The sequence below is a fragment of the Gopherus flavomarginatus genome, chromosome 10 (assembly GCF_025201925.1).
Source record: "Gopherus flavomarginatus isolate rGopFla2 chromosome 10, rGopFla2.mat.asm, whole genome shotgun sequence".
Taxonomy (NCBI): Eukaryota; Metazoa; Chordata; order Testudines; family Testudinidae; genus Gopherus; species Gopherus flavomarginatus.
The window spans coordinates 1,133,969-1,160,287 of record NC_066626.1 but is presented as its reverse complement, the minus strand read 5'-3'; the positions used below and the strand labels follow the sequence as shown (position 1 = coordinate 1,160,287).

General features: G+C 57.0%; 3 protein-coding genes across 3 annotated transcripts in view; 2 read left to right on the top strand and 1 right to left on the bottom strand.

Annotated features, from left to right (window-relative positions):
• The window catches only part of LOC127058928 (maestro heat-like repeat-containing protein family member 2B), an 852,871-nt gene that overhangs the window by 79,641 nt on the left and 746,911 nt on the right, over positions 1 to 26,319 (top strand). The gene's annotated exons all lie outside the window — the stretch shown is intronic.
• Positions 1 to 26,319, top strand: part of LOC127058925 (uncharacterized) — a 613,715-nt gene that overhangs the window by 60,314 nt on the left and 527,082 nt on the right. The window lies entirely within an intron of this gene.
• LOC127030048 (nck-associated protein 1-like) overlaps positions 1 to 26,319 on the bottom strand; it is a 56,134-nt gene that overhangs the window by 6,775 nt on the left and 23,040 nt on the right. The window contains 3 exon segments of the mRNA XM_050915957.1: positions 23,058 to 23,138; positions 23,695 to 23,865; positions 24,984 to 25,038. Of these exon segments, the coding sequence (XP_050771914.1) occupies positions 23,058 to 23,138; positions 23,695 to 23,865; positions 24,984 to 25,038 (307 nt within the window).

The window sequence follows — 26,319 nt, the reverse complement described above, 5'->3', positions numbered from 1 at the left end:
GCACTGGACCCCCGTGCAGACAGCCCTTGGCTCACTGGCTCCGCGAGGTGAAGACATCAGCATTTACAAAACCCAACCAACCCAGGAGAACGTTCTGGGCAGGGAGACAATCGGAAGAGCCTGTAACTGTACGAGAGCAGCCAAAATGGCACGAGGTGTTATCCACTGCACAGGAGAAACTGCCGGCGGGTGTGTAAGGTGGAGCCCAGCTCTCTGGACTGGACGAGCGCCACAAGGGGGAGAGAGACCGTATTAGGACATCGCTCGTTGACACACACTGGCTTGGATTGCATTCCATCGTTTCTTTTAGCGGTAACCTTGTTTCCAAATCCTTGGACTTGCTTTTAGCTGAATCGGGCTCAAGCTCCGTTAAATAAACTTCCATTTGCGTTTACTAGACCCCCGTCTAAGTGCCTTGTGCTACCCAGAGTATTGAGCCGAGGTGAGACCCGCGCCCTGGGCCCTGTTTCCACGGAGGCAGAGAACCAGTGTACGCTGCGGGTGTCTGGAGGGACTGGGCACTCAAGTGTAACAAGGTGGGGTATCAGCGGCCAGCCGCGGAAGGAAAGAACAAGGTGTTGCCAGCAGCTGGTGGCTGGGGACCATTTCTGCCCATGGGCGCAGACAGGGTTTTCTCCACTGAGCAGGTTAGTGATCCCCCTTGGATACCTCAGGTAACCCCCAAGTGTCACAATTAGCTGGCCCCCAAGCCCCAGAGAGACCCCTTTATTCCTTGGGAGGGCAAGGGCTGGGGCTGGGAGATAAGAGCCTTAGCACTGAGCATCTTAAGCCCAAGTTGTGTTTGCCACTGGATGGCGCCACGCTCCCTGGCACTGTGAGCCAACAGTGCCCTGAATGCCCCCCATGGGCAGCTCCAAGCTCTTGGGATTGTGCTTGGGGAGCAGAGTGATCGAATCCACAGCCCCAAGCGCAGTCAACAAGCTCTGTGACTCTAGAGAGGGGATTTGGGGCTGGAAAGACAGTGACGTTAGGAACTCAGGAGCTTGCCCCGGGTCTGGACAGAGCACCAGGATATAGCTCCCTATAGGGACTGCCAGAGAGGATCAGACCTGGGCCTTCAGCAGGGGCATCAGCTGCTTCAGGAGAAAGTACTGGGAACCCCTGGGGGAGATCAGGGCGTAACCTGCTCATAGGGCATGGATGGGCAAACTTTTTGGCCCAAGGGCCATGGCACATCCGGTTGAGGGTGCAGGCTCTGGGATGGGGCCAGAAATGAGGAGTTCAGGGTGTAGGAGTGGACTCTGGGCTGGGGCGGGAGAGTCAGAGGGCTGGGGGGGGGTCAGGGCTCCGGCCGGGGGTGCAGGTTCTGGAGTGGGACTGGGGATGAGGAGTTTGGGATGTAGGACGGTGTTCTAGGCTGGGACCAAGGGCTTCAGAGAGCAGGAGGGGAATCAGGGCTGGGGCAGGGGGGTTGTGTGCGGGACAGAGTGCAGGCTCTGGCGTGGGGCTGGGGATGAGGGGTTTAGGGTTCAGGAGGATGCTCCAGGCTGGAATTGAAGAGTTTTGAGGGCAGGAGGTGGATCAGGGCTGGGTGTGGGGTGAGCTCAGGGGTGCAGGCTGTGGGCGGTGCTTACCTCAAGCGGCTCCCAGAATCAGAGGCATGTCCCTTCTCTGGCTCCTACGCAGAAGCACAGCCAAGCAGCTCTGCATGCTGCCGCATCTACAGGCACCACCCCTGCAGCTCCCATTGGCTGCAGTTCGCAGTCAATAGGAGCTGTGGGGGCGGCACTTGGGGTGGGGGCAGCGTGCAGAACAGAGCCCCATGGCAGCCCCTACATGTAGGAGCTGGAGCGGGGTCATGCCACTGCTTCTCGGAGCCACGTGGAGCGGCCCACGCCCCTGCTCCACGGCTGGAGAACCAGAGCAGGGCAAGCCCCAGACCCCACTCCCCAACGGGAGCTCGAGGGCTGGATTAAAACAGCTGGCGTGCTGGATCTGGCCTGTGGGCCGTAGTTTGCCCACCCCTGTCATAAAGGCAATGCCTTCAAGACCCTATTAGTGGTTGTTTTATGCAGGGAGACTGATAGCCCTTGCACACCTACATGGCTGCTCTGTGCAGTGGGGCATGTTCTCACTATCCATACAAATACATGCTCCTTGCTGGAACCCTGCTGAATTCTTGGGCTCATTGACACCCTGTGGCAGGGAGTTCCACAGGCTAAATGTGCAGTACATATAAGACTATTGCCTGGCTCAGTTTAAATGTGTTTCAGTTTTGTCCAGTGCCACCTCGTTCTGATGTTGAGGCCCATGCATGGTGTTCTACTCCAGAACCATGGCTCTTGTATTCCTCTTTCCAAGCAGCTCCCCTCTCTTCTAGTGTCTTCTACAGCATCCTTTGCACTGAGAAGTCTCCTGCCTGGGCCACTGGCACACAGGATCCTGCCCTGGCTGCAGCCCTGCTCTGGGCAGCTCCTGCCTGGTCAGCACTTTGAGCTCTATGTGGGTAGGCAGTGGGGCACAACTCGGGGATCTGCTCAGCACTGGCACAGGAGCTCTGCACCCCGTAGCAGGAGCTCTCTCTCAGCACTGGGTCTAAAGATGCTGACCGCTTGCACTGTGGCCACCACTCTCCCCCCCGCATGGTCTCAGAGCCAGCTCCGGCCACTAGCAGTGTTCCCATTCCTTCCCTCCAGTCTGGAGGGCGAGCAGCAGGTTGGCTGCTGGCCAGCTCCAGCTGGTGGCTTTGTAATGGACTAGCTCCACTGGGGCTGTTTGGCTGCCCAGTCCTCAGTGCTTGACTGTCTGGGGGATGCTGCAATTACTGCACCTACAAAGTTACCCTAAGCTCAATGAGTTCATAAGATGTTATAATACCCACGGAAATAGGTCCAAGTGTTTATAACAATGAATAGTGCAACAGAACACAAACAAACCAGTGCTCGGTGCAAATCAAGGACTGTCGGGGGATCGGACTTGGTGAACAAGCAAATGTGGGAGCAAAGTTTATCATGCAAAGCCTGGCCTTACAGAAATGGATTTCCTTGGTGGACAAAATAATGAGGATAAAACATATCACCAACTTGTACTCCTTTCGGGGGCTCTTAAAAAGAGACTTTGAAAAAAAAGAATAATCTTCCCCCAGCTCCTCCCCTGCCTGCAGCTCTGCAACTCAGCTAAGGCTCTTCCTTGGGGGACGGCTGGCTGGCCCTGCTTGTTTCCACCTGTGAATGCTGAAAGTCATCCCATTATCCTGACATCCAGCCCTCAGCCCGCAAGAGGGGATAGCTAACTACCAGCACCGCAAAGGCATGTAAGTTCCTGCACTGTATTCCCTTCCCTTCTTGGGTTATTTTCTGCCTCACAGTGTCTCTTCTATCCTAGCTCACTCTCTTGGCTTTTCTTTGAATCTGAAGTCAACTCTACTGCATTCATCCAAACTTGCCTTGCCTAAGGAGCAAGGATCCAACCCGAAGACAGCCCTGACCAGATTGTAACTAACCAGGCTCCAAGCAGTAGGTGTCATGGTCGACTTGCCAGCCAAGCCACCCACTTGTAACTAACCAGCAATCCAGTGTTCCAAAAACATCAGCAAAAGCTGCATTTCATCCATCTTTTCTATCCCGTTTCTCCTCCACCTTGGGTCTGTCTGTTAGAACAGGCCACATGAGTTCCCCTCACATCCGCCCTTCGAGTAAAATTAACCTCTCTCTTTTTATTGAAGAAAGATTGTTCTGAAAATAGGAGACTGATATTTTGACCCCAGAAGGAGAGAGACTGTGGCAGATCTGACTAGGTTCGTTTTGCATAATCACTCAACCACAGTTTCAATGGAAACTCTGGATTTGATTTCTTGTTCTTTCATGTGTTTAATCAATAAGGGTCCAATGTGAATGCATGCATGCTCCTGGGTATGCCCAACGCCCGCTGAAGCCAGGTTGTGCTGTTTAATGCTGGACAGCAATGGGGTTTAAAACCTCTTTCACTCTTCAGGCCTTTGAGATCAATATTCGTACAACAGTCGGGGATTAGTGAGGGACAAGAAGCCCTAAGAGCAAGGTGCAGCCTCACAACGTCCCCTAGAGACAGGCTGCGAGGGTCAGGCCCTAGGCCCTGTCACAAGCTGACAGGATCTTTAAGGGGAGACAAGGCCCAGCCGCCACCTAGACTGATTAGCTGCTTCCAGGGGTGAAAGTAACCTCAAGATTTAAAGGCCCTGGGGAGACCCAGGGCCTTTAAATCAACCAGGGGCTCCCAGTTGAAGAGGCGGCTGGGAGTCCCCAGGGGCTCAGGGGCAAATTAAAGGGCCCAGGGCTCTGGCTGCCGGGGGGAACCCCGAGCTTTGCGGGACTTGGGCAGGGATTTAAAGGGTCCAGAGCTCCTGCCCCTGAGGGGAGCCCCGAGCCCTTTAAATCCTGACCCCAGCCCAGCCGCCAGAGCCGCAGCAGGGATTCAAAGGGCTCTGGACTGCCCGCAGCCGCGGGGAGCTTTGAGCCCTTTAAATCCCAGCCCCTGCCCGGCCGCTGGAGCCGCGGCTGGGATTCAAAGGGCTCTGGGCTGCCCGCAGCCACGGGGAGCTCTGAGCCCTTTAAATCCCAGCTGTGGCCGGGATTCAAATGGCTCTGGGCTGCCCGCAGCCACGGGGAGCTCTAAGCCCGGACCGGCTTACTTTCACCTCTGGCTGCTTCCCAGTAGAGGCCTGATCCATATAAAGGGCTCAGCTCAAGGAGAGACTCAAAGGAGCAGCAGGCTGCTCTGTACAGAAAGACTCACCTTAGCTCCTAGCTGGAGAGCCTGGGGAGTGTGGAGCTGCAGAGAGCAGCCCGTGGGAGCTGGCCAGGGCTCCACGCAGAGCAGCTCTGGGAGTCTGTGCACTGTACAGGTGTGTCTGTGCTATGTCTGGGAGTGAGCGACTCTTCTTGCTGCTTCCTGGTGCCTCCAGCATGACCCTGCCTTTCCTGCTGCTCAATTCCCTTGGTCAAAAGAAACACACCGAGAACAACAAACCACAGCCTTTTCTCTACCTTGAGCCTCCGGGTATCTACGTTAACTGTGTATAAGTGCCTGGAGCGTGACCCTTAACTAACCTGCAAACTGAGTATAGATCCGGCCAACTATGCCACTGTGACGCTCCCCAGCAGTACCCAGACCCTTCACGACCACTTGCTCTTAGCGTGAGAGTCTTGTCTGTGCCTGCTGTGGATCAGCTCCGTGACTCCACCAGCCTCTGACAGGACAAGCCCGGCCTCCCAGGCCTGCCCCGGCCTCACCCTGTCTGTACAGGTCAGCGATAGGCATATACCAGCCCTGAGTCCTCTGAGCATCCCTCTGGAGGGCTCAGCCCCGATCCAGAACAATCACAGAACCCTCCGAGTCTGCTCCCCAAGGAACAGTGCACACCAGCAAAGTGGTCTGAACTCAGGATCACCACTCCGCTTAACACACTGCACTTAGCTACAGCCACAGTGAAAACGAGAATGAGTTTATTATCAGAGGCTCCAGTGGCAGTAGGTATGAGGACTGGAAACACAAGATTACACATAAAACTTTCTAGAGCCTCAACTTAACCCACAAGCCAGGCTGTCTCCTGCAGCCAAGTTTACTTCCAGGCCTTTTCAACCAGCATGGCTGGGACCTCCTTCATCAGATCGACCCTGCTGGCAGCTTCGCGTCACCAGAGTGTCTCTCTGCATGCCCAGAAATACCAGAGCAGAACTCTGATCTTCTCCTGAAAACAGGCCCCCATCCCCCACTATCTACCTCTTCCTGCTCCTTTGCTTCTGAAATCTCTGCCAGCTCTTCATTAGCATTTGCCTCACTTCACTAAAAGACTTCTGGTGTGACATACACAATGCCCCAGGGCGATAGGGTCTCCCACCTCCTGTCTGGAGGAGTTTGTCTCCAAGCATGACTGACCGGCTTTTAACAATAATGCTGAGAGCACATAATTTTCAGCATATACCCAGAACTCCTCACATATTTTCTGCACGTAGGTCTCGTAATGATTGATGTGTGTGATAGGCTGTATGCAGACACCTTACATGGCTTTCTTTTGGTGAATTCAGGGCAACCTTGTCCCTCTATGTCCCCCTCTGCCAGCTGGCACCAAGAGGCCCTTGGGTCACAGGGGCGGAGGGCAGGGTGGTTTCTTCTCCAGGAAGGGGAGTGTTGTGGACACACTGAGATAATGGTTATTTATCACTTATGTTACAACAGTACCTACAGGCTCAGTCAAGACCAGGGCACCAGGTGCTGCACAGATGAATGAATGCGAATCGCTGCCCCGAGGATTTTGTGGGCTAAGAAGGGACGTAGTGGCAGTAACAGCACAAACCAGCTCTGCACTCTATCTGTGGCCAGACAGCAATAGACTCATAGACTCATAGACTCATAGGTCAGAAGGGACCAATCTGATCATCTAGTCTGAGCTCCTGCACAAGGCAGGCCACAGAACCCCACCCATCCAATTTTGTACAACCCCTATCCCAGGACCGAGTTATTGAAATCCTCAAAAATGGTTTGAAGATCTCAAGCTGCAGAGACACCACCAGCAAGCGACCCGTGCCCCACGCTGCAGGGGAAGGCGAAAAACCTCCAGGGCACCTGCCAATCCGCCCTGGAGGAAAATTCCTTCCCGACCCCAAATATGGCGATCAGCTAAACCCTGAGCATGTGGGCAAGAGTCACCAGCCAGCACCCAAGAAGGAGTTCTCCGCAGCAACTCAGTACCCATCGCATGCAACATCACCCCGCAGACCATTGAGCAGACCTGTCTGGTGGTAATTCAAGATCAATTGCCCAAATTAACGATCCTATCATAACATCCCCTCCATATACTTATCAAGCTTTCTTAAAGCCAGGAAAGTCTTTTGCCCCTACTACTTCCCTCGGAAGCCTATTCCAGAACTTCACTCCCCTAATGGTCAGAAACCTTCGTCTAATTTCAAGTCTAAACTTCCTAATATCCAGTTTATACCCATTCGTCCTCGTGGCTACATTAGTACTAAACTTAAATAATTCCTCTCCCTCCCTAACGTTAACCCCCTTGATATATTTATATAGGGCGAGCATATCCCCCCTCAGCCTTCTTTTGGCCAGGCTAAACAAGCCAAGCTCTTTGAGTCTCCTTTCATAAGGCAGTTTTTCCATTCCTCGGATCATCCTCGTAGCCCGTCTCTGAACCTGTTCCAGTTTGAATTCATCCTTCTTGAACATGGGACACCAGAACTGCACACAGTATTCCGGATGGGGTCTCACCAACGCCGTATACAACGGTACTAACACCTCCTTATCCTTGCAGGAAATACCCCGCCTGATGCATCCCAAAATCGCATTTGCTTTTTTAACAGCCGTGTCACATTGGCGACTCATAGTCATCCTGCTATCAACCAGTACCCCAAGGTCCTTCTCTTCCTCCGTCGCTTCCAACTGATGCGCCCCCAACGTATATCCAAAATTCTTATTATTAATTCCTAAATGCATGACCTTGCACTTTTCACTATTGTATTTCATCCTATTTCTATTACTCCAGTTTACAAGGTGGTTCAGATCTTCTTGAATAGTATCCCTGTCCTTCTCCGTGTTAGCAATACCCCCCAGCTTCGTGTCATCCGCGAACTTTATTAGCACATTCCCGCTCTTTGTGCCAAGGTCAGTAATAAAAAGGTTAAATAAGATCGGTCCCAAAACCGATCCTTGAGGGACTCCACTGGTGACCTCCTTCCAGTCCGACAGTTCACCTTTCAATACGACCCTCTGGAGTCTCCCCTTTAACCAGTTCCTTATCCACCTTACAACTTTCATATTCACTCCCAGCTTTTCCAATTTAACTAACAGCTCCCCGTGCGGAACCGTGTCGAACGCCTTACTGAAATCTAGGTAAATTATATCTACCGCATTTCCTTTATCTAAGTAATCCGTCACCTTCTCAAAGAAGGAGATCAGATTGGTTTGGCACGATCTACCTTTAGTAAATCCGTGTTGCAATTCGTCCCAATTACCATTGACCTCTATGTCCTTAACTACTTTCTCCCTTAAAATTTTTTCCAAGACCTTACATACTACAGACGTCAAGCTAACAGGCCTATAATTACCCGGATCACTCTTTTTCCCTTTCTTAAAAATAGGAACTACATTAGCAATCCTCCAGTCATACGGCACAACACCCGAGATTATCGATTGCTTAAAAATTCTCGCTAACGGGCTCGCAATTTCACGCGCCAGTTCCTTTAATATCCTCGGGTGGAGATTGTCCGGGCCCTCCGACTTCGACCCATCGAGCTGTTCAAGTACGGCCTCTACCTCAGTTGCAGTAATATCCACTTCCATATCCACATTCCCGTTTATCATCCCTCCATCATCGCAAGGTTCCTCACTAGTCTTATTAAAAACCGAGGCAAAGTACTTGTTTAGATGTTGGGCCATGCCTAGGTTATCCTTAACCTCCATTCCATCCTCAGTGTATAGCGGCCCCACTTCTTCTTTCTTTGTTTTCTTCTTATTTATGTGGCTGTAGAACCTTTTACTATTGGTTTTGATTCCCTTTGCAAGTTCCAGTTCAATGCGGCTTTTAGCCTTCCTCACTTTATCCCTACATGTTCTGACCTCAGCAAGGTAGCTTTCTTTACTGATCCTGCCTTCCTTCCACTCCCTGTAAGCTTTCTGCTTTTGTCTAATCCCCTCTCTGAGTTGCTTGCTCATCCAGTTTGGCCTGCAACTCCTGCCCATGGTTCTTTTCCCCTTTCTCGGGATGCAGGCTTCCGACAGTCTCCGCAGCTGTGACTTAAAGTAATTCCAGGCCTCCTCCACATTTAAATCCACTAATTCCTCCAATGTGAGGGCAGCTCTCCACTAGTCTAACAAGCACCAGTTTTCAGTTTCCTATCTGCATCATTGCAGAGCGGGGCGCCTGGGGAATTCAAAGCAGGATGAGCTGCTGGCTTTATGGATCTGCTCAGGGAATGGAGGGTGGAGGGGACTGTGGGGAATCAGGCTAAGGAGGACAGGGTCTCTCTGAGCTTGTGATATGATAGTAGGTAGTGAGAAGTCAGGACTAAGCTGTGCAGGGTGGAGGGGAGAAGGATTTGCCAGGGTGAGGGTAGACGTCTGTGTTGGAAGAGGGGTGGCCAAGGGAGGGGTGCCGTGGCCTGGGCGATGACCCAGGCAGATGACCTTAGCAGCAGCATTCGAAATGGACGGGGGAGTGTAGGGGAACTGCAGGCATCCAGGCCAGAAGGGGCATGTGGTAGCTGCGGCATTAGGGGAGAGTTCTGGCCAGGTGGGCAGAGAAGGAAGGTCACAGCTTGGCAATGCTGCAGCGAGACATGAGATGACATAGGAAACGCAGGTCACACATGGGGGAGGGTGAATGGCATAATCTGAACCTGGTCCACAGCAGCTCTGTCTGACAGCATGAGCCTTCTCACTTTGTGTGAGACAACAACTGGCAGGGAGAGCCTGAAGCTAGTTCTGTCCATGCAACACGTGAGTTACCTGCAGCACCACCGCAATGGACACCAGGCAACTCTACCTAGGCAACTATCCAGCTCCTCATCCTCATACCGAGCACCTGCTTAACAGCCTCTCCTCCCACCCCCCGTGAGGAGGGAACTCTCTGTTCCACACAGAGACACAGGATGAATTAAGTGCCTTGCATAAGGTCACGTACACAGAGTCTATGGCTAAACTGGGAATTAGACCCAGATCTCTCAAATCTTAGTCCAAAGCCTTAACCACACAGCTACCCTCCTCCATCCCCTAGGAAACGGTCATTTCACTGCAGCACAATCCCCAGACAAATCCCTTGACAGGTTAAAAACAGAAACTAACAAAGAGGAAAGCGCAGTTGAGCATCCAGGAAAAAGGAGAGGGTGCCTGGAATCTGAACAGCTAAGCGCTGGCTGTGAGCTCCTATGGAAGAGCCCCGGGGACCATGGTCAGGTTCTATGGGCTGTGAGCTCCTATGGAAGAGCCCCGGGGAACACGGTCGGGTTCTATGGGCTGTGAGCTCCTATGGAAAAGCCCCGGGGAACACGGTCGGGTTCTATGGGCTGTGAGCTCCTATGGAAGAGCCCCGGGGACCATGGTTGGGTTCTATGGGCTGTGAGCTCCTATGGAAGAGCCCCGGGGACCATGGTCGGGTTCTATGGGCTGTGAGCTCCTATGGAAAAGCCCCGGGGAACACGGTCGGGTTCTATGAGATGTGAGCTTCTATGGAAGAGCCCCAGGGAACACAGTCAGGTTCTATGGGCTGTGAGCTCCTATGGAAGAGCCCTGGAGACAGCGGTCAGGTTCTACGGGCTATGAGCCCCTATGGAAGAGCTCCGGGGAACATGGTCAGGTTCTATGGGCTGTGAGCACCTGTGGAAGAGCCCTGGAGACCACGGTTAGGTTCTATTGAGATTTCATGTGTGCTCATTGAAAGGGCTATTCAGAGCCTGTAGGATTTCCTAGATAACAAAGTTCTGTCTCAAGGATTTCAGCTCCATTTCTCTCAAATCCTACATGGCGTATCATTGTCTATTAGACCCTAAAGGAAAAGCAGCACATGGGGAGCGAGAGCCCATGCCGATATTAACAATGAGTAGGACTAGTGACCATCTACATCTCCAGGTCACAGAGGTCACGTGGATGGAAACTAAATGGGCAGAGCTAACGTTAGGGCTCTGCGTTCATTACCCCAGATCCCAGCTCTGTGCCCCAGCGCAGGACCAGTTCTTTTGGAACACTCTGCATCTGGTCAAATACTTCTTAGCAGCATTAATTGGACCACGGTAATGGGACATGACACACCAAATAAGAGACATATCTTAAAAAACAGGACAGGGGCCTCCCTAATTAGAACTAATGTTGAGCATTAAAGGTGACCCCGGCGACAGGCAGAGTGCAGCTCTCTGGCCACACGTGGCTGGGAGAGGATTCTAGTCCTTAAAGGATCTCACTGATCCCCCATGTGTTCTGTCCTCGCTGTGGGAAGGAGGCAGGCTCCAGCCTATCCCAGAGGCCTCACCAAGAACACAGGGACTTAGGGCCATGGAGGCTGGTGAGTCTCACCTCCTGGGTACTCTGTGAATCTATACCTGGCTCTGTTTATTTGCACTAAGCATGATAAACGGTTGAGAGGAGCAATTGACATGCCCCCCAGGGTAGGAGGAGATGCCGATCCAGCCCAGATCCAGGAGGGGTGACACCTCTACCCAGCCCAAGGTACCTAGCCCAGCCAGGCTAACCCCTGAAGGGTGCAGCCCCTGACCCACTAATGACAGCTCAGTCAGAGGGGCAGCTGCCCTCAGACTGAGATGCATAGTGGGACTCGTGTCTGCTCTGCAAGGCATGACGCTGACCAGCTCTGGCTCCCAGCACTAAGCCATTCATGACCCACCACAACTATCACAGTCGCCGGCTGATGGAACCTCTCCAAGTCCTCTCCAAGCCCCCGTGACATATGGGAGTGTGCCGTAGCGGGAGCTGTCAGTTGTCTCCAGTCCACTAGGTCTTCGAGCCTCTGAATCCAGGCTGTCTGGGGGCAGTAGTGTGAATGGCAGGGCAATAAGTGGAAGTGGGACCCCACTTGCCTAGCGAGGAGTCTGGGCCTGGATCCAAAGAGAGGGGGCAGAGAGGAAATGCCCCCCAGAGGTGACAGGCAAGGCAATGCCAGTGCCATCTGCATCGCTCTTCTGTGCAAGCCTCCCTTTGGTAACCGGCTCAGCTCTAAGGCATCCGGAAACCTACTGTCACTCTCATGGCAGTTGCTGAGCTGACAGGCTGTCACCGGGTAGGACACGCCAGCGACACAGGAGAGGGCTGTGAATGGCATCGAGAGAGGGAAGGCTCAGCCCAATCAGTGCAGCTCACCAGCCAGCACCTGTCCCAGACACAGGGCCCGGCTACACTAGGGAAGTGGCGCTTTGCTGACACTGGCCAGGTGAGCTGCATTCCATCCCTCCGTGCAGCAATGCAACTGGGCACTAGGCTGCCCCAGATCTGCCCACGACCCAGAGTGACCCGCAGAGCCCCTTCCCAGTAAGAAGGGGAGAGCCTAGCATGATCTGGCCCTAGGTCCAGCCCTTAGAGGTTCCTCCCCCACCACCATCTCTGTCAGAGGCAGCCACACGGGCTCTTTCTCCGTCTGCATCATGGACCTGAGAGACCAGCCAGGAGCTGGTACCAGAGTGGTGCTTTGTGGGTCTGGAGGCATTCGCTCCCTCACTACCGGTGCAAAATGAGTTCCACTCACTCCTTATCTGTGCTGCATTGCTGATAATAAAGCCATTAACTCTGGCAATGAAAAATCAGCCTGCTTACATCCCGCTGGCCCTTCTCCACCCATTGGCTTCACCGGGTGTGCAAATACAGGATCACTTTGTCCACTACTCTAATGCAGCCACCTCTGGGGTTGAACACAGCAGCAACACAACAGGAGAGGACCCCTGGGCGCTCAAGGGAATATTGGTGATGTTGCTGAAATCAACACCCACCCCAGGGCCAAACCCAAACTAAATACCAACCTAGTTACACATCCATGGGTCCGAAATGGAGAATCAGAATATCCCTGACCCAGCCTGACATCCTAACCCAGCGTCTCCCCGAAGATCTTGGGAGAAGGATAACCCAGTTCCCTCCCATTTCCAGCTTGACTTTGTTTGAAGATCTGGCCCCACAGCACCACCACGCAGTTTCGACCTGCCTGAAAACCCCAGGTTAGCCCAAAGGAGCCAGCATGGCAGCTTGTTGGACCCATCCCACCGTCTCTGAACACGTTCCTGCCCATAACACGGTGCTCATCCCAGCTGTACAGAGAGGGGCTCCCCTCCAGCTCTGCCCCGGCAAACACAGCCCCAGACAGCCCTGTCTTTAAACTGCCATAACACAAGGCAGCACCTAGCCAGACGTCTAATGTGCTGTCTGCTACTGCCCCCCTGGGGCTCATGCAGGGTATGACCACCCTGATCCAATTAACCCAGGGGCTGATATTCTCCTGGCTCTGCTTGGGCTCTTCCCTGCAGATAACCCCACACTGTCCAGAGACCCAACCCTCCCTAGGTGTTTCTCAGGCCTGTCCTCTGGCTGGTTCCCATCAATGGCCCTGGGAAGCACAAGCAGTAAAACAGGACAGCACCTAGATACATCCATCCCTCCTGCCTGTGTTGGCCGAACTCCTGGGGATCCGCGGCGGTGGCGACCATCCCCTCCAATGTGGATCAGGACACATGGCTGTGTCTCCCAGCCCCACAAAAAGACGGTTACTCACCTTTGTAACTGTTGTTCTTCGAGATGTGTTGCTCACATCCATTCCAGTTAGGTGTGCGCGCCGCGCGTGCACGTTCGTCGGAAACTTTTTACCCTAGCAACTCCAGTGGGCCGGCAGGTCGCCCCCTGGAGTGGCGCCGCCATGGCGCCCAATATATATCCCTGCCGGCCCACCCGCTCCTCAGTTCCTTCTTGCCGGCGACTCCGACAGTGGGGAAGGAGGGCGGGTGTGGAATGGATGTGAGCAACACATCTCGAAGAACAACAGTTACAAAGGTGAGTAACCGTCTTTTCTTCTTCGAGTGATTGCTCACATCCATTCCAGTTAGGTGAATCCCAAGCCATACCTAGGCGGTGGGGTCGGAGTGAGAAGTCGCGGCATGGAGCACAGCAGATCCGAAGGCCGCATCCTCTCTAGACTGCTGGACCAGGGCGTAGTGGGAAGCAAAGGTGTGGACCGATGACCAGGTCGCTGCCCGACAGATCTCCTGGATGGGCACACGGGCGAGGAAAGCCAGCGACGACGCCTGCGCCCTGGTAGAATGCGCAGTCACACGGCCCGTAGGGACGTGGGCCAAGTCATAGCAGGTCCTGATGCAGGACGTTACCCAAGAGGATAGCCTCTGGGAGGAGATAGGAAGCCCTTTCATGCGGTCCGCTACTGCTACAAAAAGCTGGGGGGATTTGCGGAAGGGCTTGGTCCTCTCCACGTAAAACGCGAGAGCCCTACGGACATCAAGCGAGTGGAGCTGCTGCTCCCTGCCTGAGGAGTGAGGTTTCGGGAAAAAAACCGGGAGAAATATCTCTTGGTTGACGTGGAAAGCTGAGACCACCTTGGGGAGAAAAGCAGGGTGTGGTCTCAGCTGCACCTTGTCCTTGTGGAAGACCGTGTATGGGGGGTCTACCACAAGAGCCCGGAGTTCCGACACCCGTCTAGCTGAGGTGATAGCTACTAGAAAGGCCGTCTTCCAAGAGAGGTAAAGCAGGGAGCAAGTAGCTAACGGCTCAAAGGGGGGCCCCATGAGTCGGGACAACACCAGGTTAAGATCCCAGGTTGGAGCAGGGGGACGGACGTTAGGGTATAAACGTTCCAGCCCCTTAAGGAATCTAGACACCGTCGGGTGGGAAAAAACAGAGTGACCATCCGCACCCGGGTGAAAGGTGGAGATAGCCGCTAGGTGGACTCGTAACGACGATATGGCCAGACCTTGCCCTTTGAGGGACCAAATGTAGTCTAAGATGTTGGCTACTGAAACTTCCATAGGGCGGAGATTTCTCTCCACGCACCAATAGGAGAATCGCTTCCATTTGGCCAAATATGTCGCTCTTGTGGACGGCTTCCTGCTGCCCAAGAGCACTTCCCTCACCGGCGTGGAACAGCGCAGCTCAGAGCCAGTCAGCCACGCAGGAGCCACGCCGCTAGGTGCAGCGACTGCAGGTCCGGGTGACAGAGGGTCCCGTGCTCCTGGGTAATCAGGTCCGGATGAAGGGGCAGGGGAACTGGGTCGGCTATGGTCAGGTCCAGCAGCATGGGGTACCAGTGCTGTCTGGGCCACGCCGGGGCTACCATGATCACGTGAGCCCTGTCCCTGCGCACCTTCAGAAGGACCCTGTGGACCAACGGGAATGGGGGAAATGCATAGTACAGGTGGGTCGACCACTGGATGAGGAAGGCATCCGCTATCGACCCGGGTTCCCTGCCCTGAAAGGAGCAGAACGCTTGGCACTTCCTGTTCCCCTTGGCCGCGAAGAGGTCCACCCGGGGATAACCCCACCTCCGGAAGATGGAGAGGGCAACGTCCGGGCGAAGGGACCACTCGTGTGACAGGAAGGATCTGCTCAATCGATCCGCCAGCGTGTTCCGTACTCCGGGGAGGAAGGAAGCCATGAGGTGAATGGAGTGGGCTACACAAAAGTCCCAGAGTCGTATCGCCTCGTGGCACAGGGAGGAGGATCTGGTGCCGCCCTGCTTGTTGATATAATACATGGTCGTCGTGTTGTCGGTGAACACCGCGACACAACGACCCTGGAGCTGATGACAGAACGTTTGACAAGCAAGACGGACCGCTCTCAACTCCCGCATGTTGATGTGTAGCCCCACCTCCTCCTGGGACCACAGGCCCTGCGTCCTCAGGGTCCCTGCGTGGGCCCCCCAGCCGAGATCTGAGGCATCTGTTGTTAGGGACACCGAGGGCTGAGATGGGTGGAAGGGGAGACCCGCACACAACACTGACTGGTCCAGCCACCAGCCGAGAGAATCTAAGACCCTCTGGGGGATCGTGATTAACATATCTAGTGGCTGTCTTGTCGGCCTGTAATGACTGATGAGCCACAACTGGAGTGGCCTCATGCGGAGCCGAGCGTAATTGGTCACGAAAGTACAGGCCGCCATGTGGCCTAACAGGGTTAGACACGTCCTCACTGACGTCAGGGGGGCTGTCTGTAGTCGTTGCACGATTGCCGACAAGGCCTGGAACCGCTGCAATGGCAGCAAGGCCCTGCCCACAGTGGCGTCCAGGACGGCCCCGATGAATTCCACCCTTTGTGTGGGGGCCAGGGTGGACTTGTCTGTGTTCACCAAGAGGCCCAGAGTGGCGAACATGTCGGTGATCACACGGACATGGCTGCAGACTTGTTGTTCCGACGTGCCCCGAATCAACCAATCGTCCAGATACGGGAACACGTGGATACGACTGCGCCGAAGCTGCGCCACAACAACTGCCATGCATTTCGTAAACACTCTCGGGGCCGTGGACAAGCCAAATGGGAGGACTGCAAATTGGTAATGCAGAGACCCCACAACGAAGCGAAGGAAACGTCTGTGGGGTGGCCAGATAGCAATGTGGAAATACGCGTCCTGCATGTCGAGGGCGGCGTACCAGTCTCCCGGATCCAGGGATGGGATAATGGTCCCCAAGGAAACCATGCGGAACTTCAACTTCACCAGGTACTTGTTAAGCTCTCGCAGGTCGAGGATGGGCCTGAGGCCTCCCTTGGCCTTGGGGATCAGAAAGTAGCGGGAATAAAACCCCTTGCCTTTCTCGTTCTCCGGCACCGCCTCTATAGCTCCTTTGCCGAGGAGCGTCTGCACCTCCTGCCGAAGGAATTGCTCGTGAGAGGGGTCCCTGAAGAGGGACGAGGAAGGGGGGCAGGGAGGAGGAAATGAAACAAACTGCAGGCGGTATCCCGACTGCACCGTGCGTAAGACCCAGCGGTCTGATGTTATTAGGGACCACGCCGGGAGGAAAAAAGAAAGGCGGTTGGAAAACGGGGGGAAAGGATCCAATGGGGAAACTGTTACTGCGCCCTCGGGCGCACCTTCAAAATGAAGGCTTGGGACCAGGCGGGGGCTTAGAGGAGCCTTGGTTTTGGCCCCCTTGGTTCCCCGAGTCCCTGCGCCTTCCGTTCCTGCCGCGGCGCCTGTTAAGGTCCTGCCGCTGGCGGAACTGGAGATACGGCCTGCGCTGTTGTTGTTGTTGCTGCGGCCGGAAGGGTCTGCGCTGCGTCACTGGAGTGTGCATCCCCAGTGACCTCATGATGACTCGGTTGTCCTTTAGACTCTTGAGTCTAGGGTCTGTCTTATCCGAGAACAGCCCTTGGCCTTCAAAAGGAAGGTCCTGTATTGTGTGCTGGAGCTCCGGCGGAAGGCCGGAAACCTGCAGCCAGGAGAGGCGACGCATCGTTACACCCGACGCGAGGGTACGGGCAGCCGAATCCGCAGCGTCCAGAGAGGCTTGCAAGGACGTGCGTGCGACCTTCTTGCCTTCCTCTAGGATGGCCGCAAACTCCTGACGAGCGTCTTGTGGCAACAGCTCCTTGAATTTGTCTGCTGCCACCCAGGAGTTAAAGGCGTATCTACTTAACAGGGCCTGTTGGTTGGAGACCCTGAGTTGCAGCGCCCCCGCCGAGTACACCTTACGGCCGAGGAGATCCATCCGCCTAGCCTCCCTGGATTTGGGGGCTGGAGCCTCCTGACCATGACGCTCCTTATCATTGACGGATTGGACCACCAGGGAACACGGAGTCGGGTGTACGTGGAGGTACTCGTAGCCCTTAGAAGGAGCCATGTACTTCCTCTCGACGCCCTTCGCAGTGGGAGGAATGGAGGCCGGAGACTGCCAGATGGTGTTGGCATTGGCCTGGATGGTCCGTATGAACGGCAGGGCGACCCTGGTGGGAGCGTCTGCCGAGAGGATGGTGACAATAGGGTCCTCTACCTCCGAGACCTCCTCGGCTTGTAGACTCAGGTTTTGGGCTACTCGCCGGAGGAGGTCCTGGTGCGCCCTGAGGTCCAGCGGGGGGGGGGCTGTTGGAGGAGGTCCCAGCCACCGCTTCATCAGGGGAAGAAGATGAGGAGACCCCCGGCAAGAGGGTGTCTAAAGGGGGGTCTCCCTCGGCCCTCGCCTCTGCCTCAGGAGCCAAAGTGGAGTCCTGTTGCTTGGATCCTTCCTCCCCATCCGGGGAGGGAGGGGGGCGAGACAACGAGGCCTCAGGTGCCCTGCGCTCTGCAGTCGCCGGCCTAGCAGGGAGCTGTTGGGGGCCCTGGGCCTGATGATACGCCCAGGGTGTCCAGAAACCCCATTGCTGTGGGGCTGCGTCCTGCTGTGGAGGCTCGCTGAACAGCGCCGCCTGCCGGTCGGTGCCGAGCGCGTACCCACTGTCCGCCAGCGAAGACACGGACGGCTGCCTCGAGGGCCATGGCGGGGCGGACCCTGGATGGTAAGGGTCCGCGCGGGCCGGCACGGGCGATCGTCTCGGTGCCGGGGACCGGTGCCGGGAGTCGTAACGGTGCCGGGAGCGGGACCGAGTTCTGCCACGGTGCCGGGATCTGGATCGGTACCGGGCGCCGCTTCGGTGCCGGGATCGGGACCTGCCACCGGTTCGGTACCGGGAGGTCGACCGGGACCGGGACCTGCCACCAGCTCGGCGCCGGGAGGTCGACCAGTGCGGCGAACGTCTGGATCGGCTCCTGGACTCGCGGTGCCGGTAACGACGGCTGGAGTCTGACCGCGATCGTCTCGGTGTCGACCGGCGCCGCGAGTGCGACCGGTACCGCTGAGGGGAGCGGTGCCGGGACTGCGAGCGGCGGCGGGATCTGGAGCGACCCTGACGTCGGGACCTGGAGCGAGAGCGAGAGTCCCGGGACGGTGCCGACATCATAGGCTTGCCTCTGGACACAACCCGCACCGGAGGTACCGGGGGTGGTAGCTGAGTGGGCTCGGTCATGGCTATGAGGTCCCGTGCCGAGGCGAAGGTCTCTGGTGTAGATGGCACCACTATCTCGACCCCAGATGTCATGGGGGAGCTTGGCGGCACCGGACTCGACGGACCCGCCGGGCCCGGAGTCGACGGTGCCGGCGGCGCCGCGGCCGATGCTGAGGCCGGGCGCTCCACTCGGGTGTGCCTGGCCGGAGTAATGGACTTCGACGGCCTAGGCTCTGTCCCCGGTGCCGGAGAAGGTCGGTGCCGGGGAGTCTTCTCGGTGCCGGTGCGATCCGGTGCCGGCGCCGACATCACGGCCTGCGAAGCCGCCGGGTCAAGTGCCGCCTCCATGAGGAGAGTCCGGAGCCTTTGATCCCTCTCCTTCTTAGTCCTTGGCTTAAAAGCCTTGCAGATGCGGCACTTGTCGGATCTATGCGATTCCCCCAGGCACTTCAGGCACGCGTCGTGGGGGTCGCTCGTGGGCATAGGCTTCTTGCAGGCCGCACACTGCTTGAAGCCCGGCGAACCAGGCATGAGCCCGGTGCCGGGTGCCGGGAAGGGCTAAGCCCCCGGCGAAAAACTATTTACAACTACTTAACACTTAACTACTACTATCTACTTAACAGTCTAATTAACACTACAATAGAGATAACGATAGAAAAACAAGGAGAGCTAGGGACGTGGAGGACAGCTATGCCGCGCTCCACAGTTCCAACGACCGACACGGCGGTAAGAAGGAACTGAGGAGCGGGTGGGCCGGCAGGGATATATATTGGGCGCCATGGCGGCGCCACTCCAGGGGGCGACCTGCCGGCCCACTGGAGTTGCTAGGGTAAAAAGTTTCCGACGAACGTGCACGCGCGGCGCGCACACCTAACTGGAATGGATGTGAGCAATCACTCGAAGAAGAACCTGGGTCTTGCTCCCAGCAATGCTCCCTGCCCACTCCCCACCGCTGCTTGGACCCCAGCCGAGCGGGCATTTGCATGCAGTGTGCTGGCAGATTCATGGCCTCTCCCTCTCCAGGTCCCTCAGTCCGGGCTGGACCCTCTGGCTGCTAGAGGCACCGACTGGGCATCCCTGCTTTTTCTAGCCAGGTGGCTGCTGACACCGCGCTAGTTCTACTGCAGCAGCCAGTTCCTTCCTCACAGGTTCTCCATGCTCTGAGGGTGCAGCCCAACCCCCTGGGGAACAGCAGAGGGCCTGGCTCTACCTGAGGGGAGAAGGGATGGCTGGGGACAGAGCTGCAATCCCAGCTCCACCTTCCCCACTGCTCCTGCATGCTCATCCCCCATGTCAGTGCCACAAGCCCAGCTCTCAAAGCACTGGGCCGGGCCAGCCCTGCCTGCACAAGGACTCTGGAGGTCAGTGGAGGACAGGACCCAACCAGCAGCCCCAGGCAGCTCTTTCCAAAGCTGTATGGTTCTTGGCTCCCCTCCATCTCTCACTGATCATCACCGGCTCCAGCCGCATTAGCCCAGCCCCATGGTCCATCTGCCAGGTGCAAGCGGCATCCAGGCCTGGAGTGACTCAGTCCCAGCCCTGCTGAGCACCTACACATCTGACAGGCCTCAGCATGACAGACTAGCTCAGCCTGCAGATGGCAGGTGTGTGCTGCCATCACAAGATCCCGTGGCCAGCTCCCTTGTGTGATTTGCCTGAATCTAACCAGGGTGACAGTCACCCCCGCGCGGGGTGCGGCACAGGCCAGTGGGCCACATGGCCAGATCCAATGCCCTCCTCTCGGAGCTGTGAAACCCATCTTGCTAAATGGAGCTGGAGTGGGATTCCCAGCCCCCTGTCCACGGCTCTGAAAAATGGTCAAGTGCTGGCATGTGCCTCTCTGGCAGTGTGGGCACGTTCTTACCCAGCCAGTCCAATGCCTGGCCACCACACCCCACTACTTGACTGTCTATGGACTGCTGTACAGTAAATACCCCACAGCACCTCTGCATTCACACCCAGCATCATTAACTTACACCCCGCCCAGCATTCACACCCAGCTTCATTAACACACACCCTGCCCACCATTCACACCCTGCATCATTAACATACACCCTGCCCGGCATTCACACCCTGCATCATTAACATACACCCTGCACAGCATTCACACCCTGCATCACTGACATACACACTGCTCTGCATTGGCACCATGTGTCAACACAAAGACCTTGCTCTTCTCTGCATTCACACCCTGTGTGATTTAACACACACCCTGCTCTGCATTCACACCCTACATTAACAGACTCCCTGCCCAGCTCTGCATTCACACCTTGTGTCATTAACACATTGTCACGGAGCGTGGGGGAACACAAGGCCCTACACCCCCGGCTTCCTGCAACTCACCATGACTCTCAGCCAGCCAGTAAAGCAGAAGATTTATTTAGATGACAGGAACACAGTCCAAGACAGGTCTTGCAGGCACGGACAACAGGATCCTCCCCAATTAGGTCCATCTTGGGGTCCCAGGGGCACCACAGCCCCATTGGGGAATCAGAGCCCCGTCTGCGCTTCCCTCCATTCCTTAGCCAACTCCTGAAAACTCCCTCTCTCCCCCCAGCGTCTCCTCTCCCAGTCTTTGTTCAGCTTCCCGGGCAGAGGTGTCACCCTGGCCTCTAACCCCTTCCTGGGTTCTCATGTTACATGCTCAGGTATCTTTCCTCAAGGCTGGTCTCCCATCCCCCAGTGCAGACCGTCCTCTCAGGCCAACACTCCCCACTCAGCATTCACAGACCACACTAAGAACAGTCCCAGTTCGTCACACACATGCACAGCCCAGCTTTGCATTCACACCCTGCTTCAAGACACCCATCCTGCTCTGCTCTGCATTCACACCCTGCATCATTAACACACACACTGCTCTGCTCTGCATTCTCACCATACGTCATTAACACACACCCTGCTCTCCGTTCACACTTTGTGTCATTAACACAGGACTGCTCTGCTCTGCCACTATCCTCAGGCCGACCTCTCAAATATCGATACTAAGGATGGGTCCCATCTAACAGGCATGTCCCCTTGGTTTCCACGAGGACCCCACAACACCAGCTCCTTTGGGCTGAAAGTGGGGCCCAGCCAGGAAAACACAATTTGAACTGACACAACCCTGTGAGCCGCCACCTTGGGAGGGACCCACCACACCAGAACATGCCTGTCCGCCAAAGCCAGCAGGAGCCCACCGTGCTCACACATCATACCACCCCCCCAGGCACCAGCGGGGCAACAAGAGCAGTATGGACCAGTCAGCGTCCAACAGTATCTGCACATCCCCGTTCTGCCCATAGGAGCCACCCACGCTGAGCCCAGGGCAAACTCTGGCTCACAGTTTATCGAGTCTCACAATGTGCTCCAACCCCAAGGACACAGCGTGTGTTCAGGCCTCTCCACATGACAGAACATCCCCAGACCCTGCCACCCTGGCAGCGCAGTGTCCCTGTTCAGAGCAACGGTGCAGGGTAGAGCACAACACGCCACATGCCTCTGCCTAGCCCGAGAGAGGCCCCCAGGTGACCTGTGGCATGTCAGGCTGCCTGGGCACCCACTCTCCAGAGGAGACTCCACTTCCACCCAGGGCTGGAGGTCAATGAACCCGCCAGGGCTCCCGACACAAGATTGTCTGGCCAGGGCAGCCTTAGGGACTGTGGGCTGCTGAACCGCAACCCACTGACGTCAGGGGAGTTTTGCCACCGAGGCCCATGGGGCCAAGACGACACATTCCCAGAGTGCAGCTCCGGCCAGCCGCCCTCTGGTAGCGGAGTCCCCTGGGGCTTATACTCACAGAACAGCCTCCCAGCGAGGCCCACCCAGTCCTGGCACTGGAGTGGGAGTTGGGGGGCGTTTCCATTTCTTACCCTGGGTCTCTGCACCATTCGAGGCCTGGGTTCCCTCAGGACAGGGCAGAGGATTCGCGACAAGCTCTGAGTGCTCCTCTGCTCTGCAGCAGCCGCGATCACTGGCCCAGGCACAGGCAACCACTAGCCCCCAGCTCTCCTCACCTGGAGACTGCAGTGACTGATCTGAGGAGGCTGCTGCTGGCTGGGACGATGCTGAGAGCCCTATGGACACTGTAGCAGGCTTGGCCCAGGCTCTGCAAGGCGACGGCTCGGACAGACCCAGACCCCCCTCTGCGGCAGGCAGGCGTCCAGCATTGCCATCTCTGCAGCATGGGCAGAGGCTGAACTCAGGCCCAGAGTTTCCATCACGCTCATGGATAAATATTAACTCAGGTGCCGAGGAGAGAACTCTGGTTCATGCAGCAAAACCCCTCACCCATCCTCAACTGGGTCTGCAGATCCCCGGTGGCTGCTCCTGAGAACCTGAGCCAGGTCAACCTGAGCTGTGATGCAGGTTGGAGGGGAGCTGGGACTTTTGTCTCCTGGGGGAAGGGGCATCTCCCATGTGGTTGGACAACCCCATCCCCAGCCCACGATTAGGGCTGTGGGGCCTGGCACACACTGCCGCACTCTGGATCCCCAGCTGGGGTAAAGGCCCCTGGCAGGAGGAGAGATGCCCGGGCCAGTCACTCCAGGGCCCGGATGTGGACAGCAGGGGAGGCTGCCTGTGCAGCAGCCCAGTATGTTCTCTGATCTGCCCGCCTAGCCACAGAGCCCACCCACAGTAGAGAGAAGCACAAGGGTCGTCCCCACCTTTATTTCCGTGTCTGGGGTGACAAAGTCCTTCAGGCACTCGATGGGGCCCATCAGGAACGGGCAGCGGTTGGAGAAGACCTGCAGCGAGAAGAGAGCCTGCCCTTGAGATGGCAATGGACACAGTTCGCCCCCTCTCATGTAGCAGCCCCAGGCACCCTCTGGGGTGGGACGTGGCAGCTCTTTAACAACTGTCCAGTAGCCAAGTGCAGGAAAGGAGCAATGCAATGCTTGAGGCTCGACAAGCACCGCACAGGTGTTAGCCAACAAACCCTCCCCACTGACCCCAGAGAGGGGCTGGGGCCAGTTACTGTCCCTGCTTTCCAGAAGCCACCTGGGCAGAGCTGTCCAGAGACCTGTCCTCAGAGGGATGTGGGACACTCACCACCCCTGCCCAGCCACGTCCCCAGCATACATGGGGGGGGGTCAGTGACTCCCCTCCATCACAGCCCCATAATGCTCCAGGAAGAGTGTGAAAGGCCTGCCCCACACAGCTCCAATGCTGCCTCCCAGGCTGGTGCACAGTGGGGGCAGCCAGCTCCTGCACCCTGGCCTTGAATGACCCCCCCACAGACATGCTGGCCTAGGACTCACTCAGCTTCACTCCCCCCACCCCCACCAATAGGCCAGCACCCACCTCACGAAGCCCACTCTGTGCCATGGAGCGGAAGCTCAGGATCCCCCCGATGATGGTCATTCTTTTCAGCACATTGTCAGCAGCTGGGGGAGAGACGGGGTGGGGGGTGAATCGCGAGGACACACAGGAGAGAGGGCTGCAAAACAAATGGGGTACAATGTACCCTTGGGACTATGCCTGGGAATTAGCACCCCTCACCCCAAACCTGAACCCCCCTCCTGAGCCTCCAGCTCTGCCAGTACCCCTCACTCTAACCCTCAGCCCTCCCTCCTGAGCCCTCTCTGCCAGTGCCCTCACCCCAACCCTCACCCCCCTCCTGGGCCCCAGCTCTGCCAGTGCCCCTCACCCCAACCGTGAGCCCCCCAGCTCTGCCAGTGCCCCTCACCCCAACCTTCAGGCCCCCTCCTGAGCCCCCAGCTCTGCCAGTGCCCCTCACCCCAACCCTCACCCCCCTCCTGAGCCCCCAGCTCTGCCAGTGCCCCTCACCCCAACCTTCAGGCCCCTTCCTGATCCCCCAGCTCTGCCAGTGTCCCTCACCCCAACCTTCAGGCCCCTTCCTGATCCCCCAGCTCTGCCAGTGCCCCTCACCCCAACCGTGAGCCCCCCAGCTCTGCCAGTGCCCCTCACCCCAACCCTCATCCCCCTCCTGAGCCCCCAGCTCTGCCAGTGCCCCTCACCCCAACCCTCATCCCCCTCCTGAGCCCCCAGCTCTGCCAGTGCCCCTCACCCCAACCCTCATCCCCCTCCTGAGCCCCCAGCTCTGCCAGTGCCCCTCACCCCAACCCTCATCCCCCTCCTGAGCCCCCATTTCTGCCAGTGCCCCTCAACCCAACCTTCAGGCCCCCTCCTGAGCCCCCAGCTCTGCCAGTGCCCCTCACCCCAACCCTCAGGCCCCCTCCTGAGCCCCCATTTCTGCCAGTGCCCCTCACCCCAACCCTCAGCCCCCTCCTGAGCCCCCAGCTCTGCCAGTGCCCCTCACCCCAACCCTCACCGCCCTCCTGAGCCCCCAGCTCTGCCAGTGCCCCTCACCCCAACCCTCAGCCCCCCTCCCGAGCCCCCAGCTCTGCCAGGGCCCTTCACCCCAACCAGATCCGCATCTAATATTTCTGACCCACACAAGCAAAAACAAATAGCGCCGCCTCGCCCCGCCCCCCAAGCGTCGCCCAAGTCCCTGCCCCCCCAGCGCTGCGCGGCCGAACCAAAAAACCCCCAAACCAAACCCCGAGTGCCTCCCAGTCCCGAGGTGCTGCCCCAAGCACGTGCTTGATGGGCTGGTGTCTGGAGCCGGCCCTGGACAGCACAATGGCCCCAGTGCTGGCCAGGCGCAGCAGCGCCTCCAGGTACCTGCATGGAGCCAAAAAGCCTCCACTTACAGCGGACAGCCAGGCCCAGCACTGTTCTCCCAGCCTGCTCCGAGTCTGCCCGGCCAGAGCCCGAACTCCCTTGTACCGGTGTGTGAGCACGGGATGGGATTGAGGGGCACTAGCAGAGATGTGTGGGGAGCTCAGAGCTGGGCTAGCAGGGGCTGCGGGTCGGGAGTGAGGGACACTGACAGAGCTGGGGGGAGCTCAGGGCTGGGCTAGCAGGGTCTGTGGGTCAGGACTGTGGGGCACTGGCGGAGCTGTGAGGGAGCCCAGGGCTGGGACAGCAGAGGGCTGTGGGTCGGGATTGAGGGGAACTGGCAGAGCTGGGGAGAGCCTAGAGCTAGGATAGCAGAGGGCTGCGGGCTGGGATTCAGGGGCCCGGGCAGAGCTGTTGGGAGCCCAGGGCTGGGCTAGCAGGGGCTGCAGGTTGGGATTGAGAGGCACTGACAGAACTGGGGGGATAGGAGCCCAAGGCTGAGACAGCAGAGGGCTGTGGGTCAGGCTTGAGGGGCACTGTCAGAGCTGTGTGGGGAGCCCAGGACTGGGATAGCAGAGGCTGTGGGTCAGGATTGAGGGGCGCTAGCTAAGGCAAGCTCTCACATGGGCAGCCTGCCCCCTTGTTAGCTCTAGAAGTAGGTTTTTGTTCCTTCTTCTCCCCAGCCCTATTTGCCCAGAAAGTACAAGATCAAGGGGCCTGACTGTTTCTCCCATTGCTGTCCCCATGCTGGGCAGGGCCACCCATCGCTCTCCGAGCACCGGCTTTCCTGCCCCATGAAATCCCCCCAGGTGCACAGAACCACAGAAATATGGGGCTGGAAGGGACCACAAGAGGCCAGGCACAAAGGCAGGACATCTGGACCATCCTTGACAGGGATTTGTCCAACCAGTTCCTACAAACCTCCAGTGATGGGGATTCCACAACCCCCCTCGGAGCCTGCTCCAGAGCCCAGTGACCCCAGGAAGCTTTTCCCACTATCTAACCGAGATCTCCCTGGCTGCAAACAGCGGATTCCTTCGTGTCCCATCAATGCACATGGAGAACAACTGGGCCTCGGCCTTCTTCGGAACAGCCCTGACCGTAGCTAAAGACTGGTGTCAAGTCCTGCCTTGGCCTTCTCTGTTCTACACTCGACATGCCCAAGACTTTCAACCTTTCCTCATAGGTCAGCTTTTCCCACTTCCCCCATCCCTCCAGGCATCTCCCAGGCTCTCCTGGCCCATGGCTCGGGGATACCCAGGGATCTCTCCTGTCCAGTGGCCC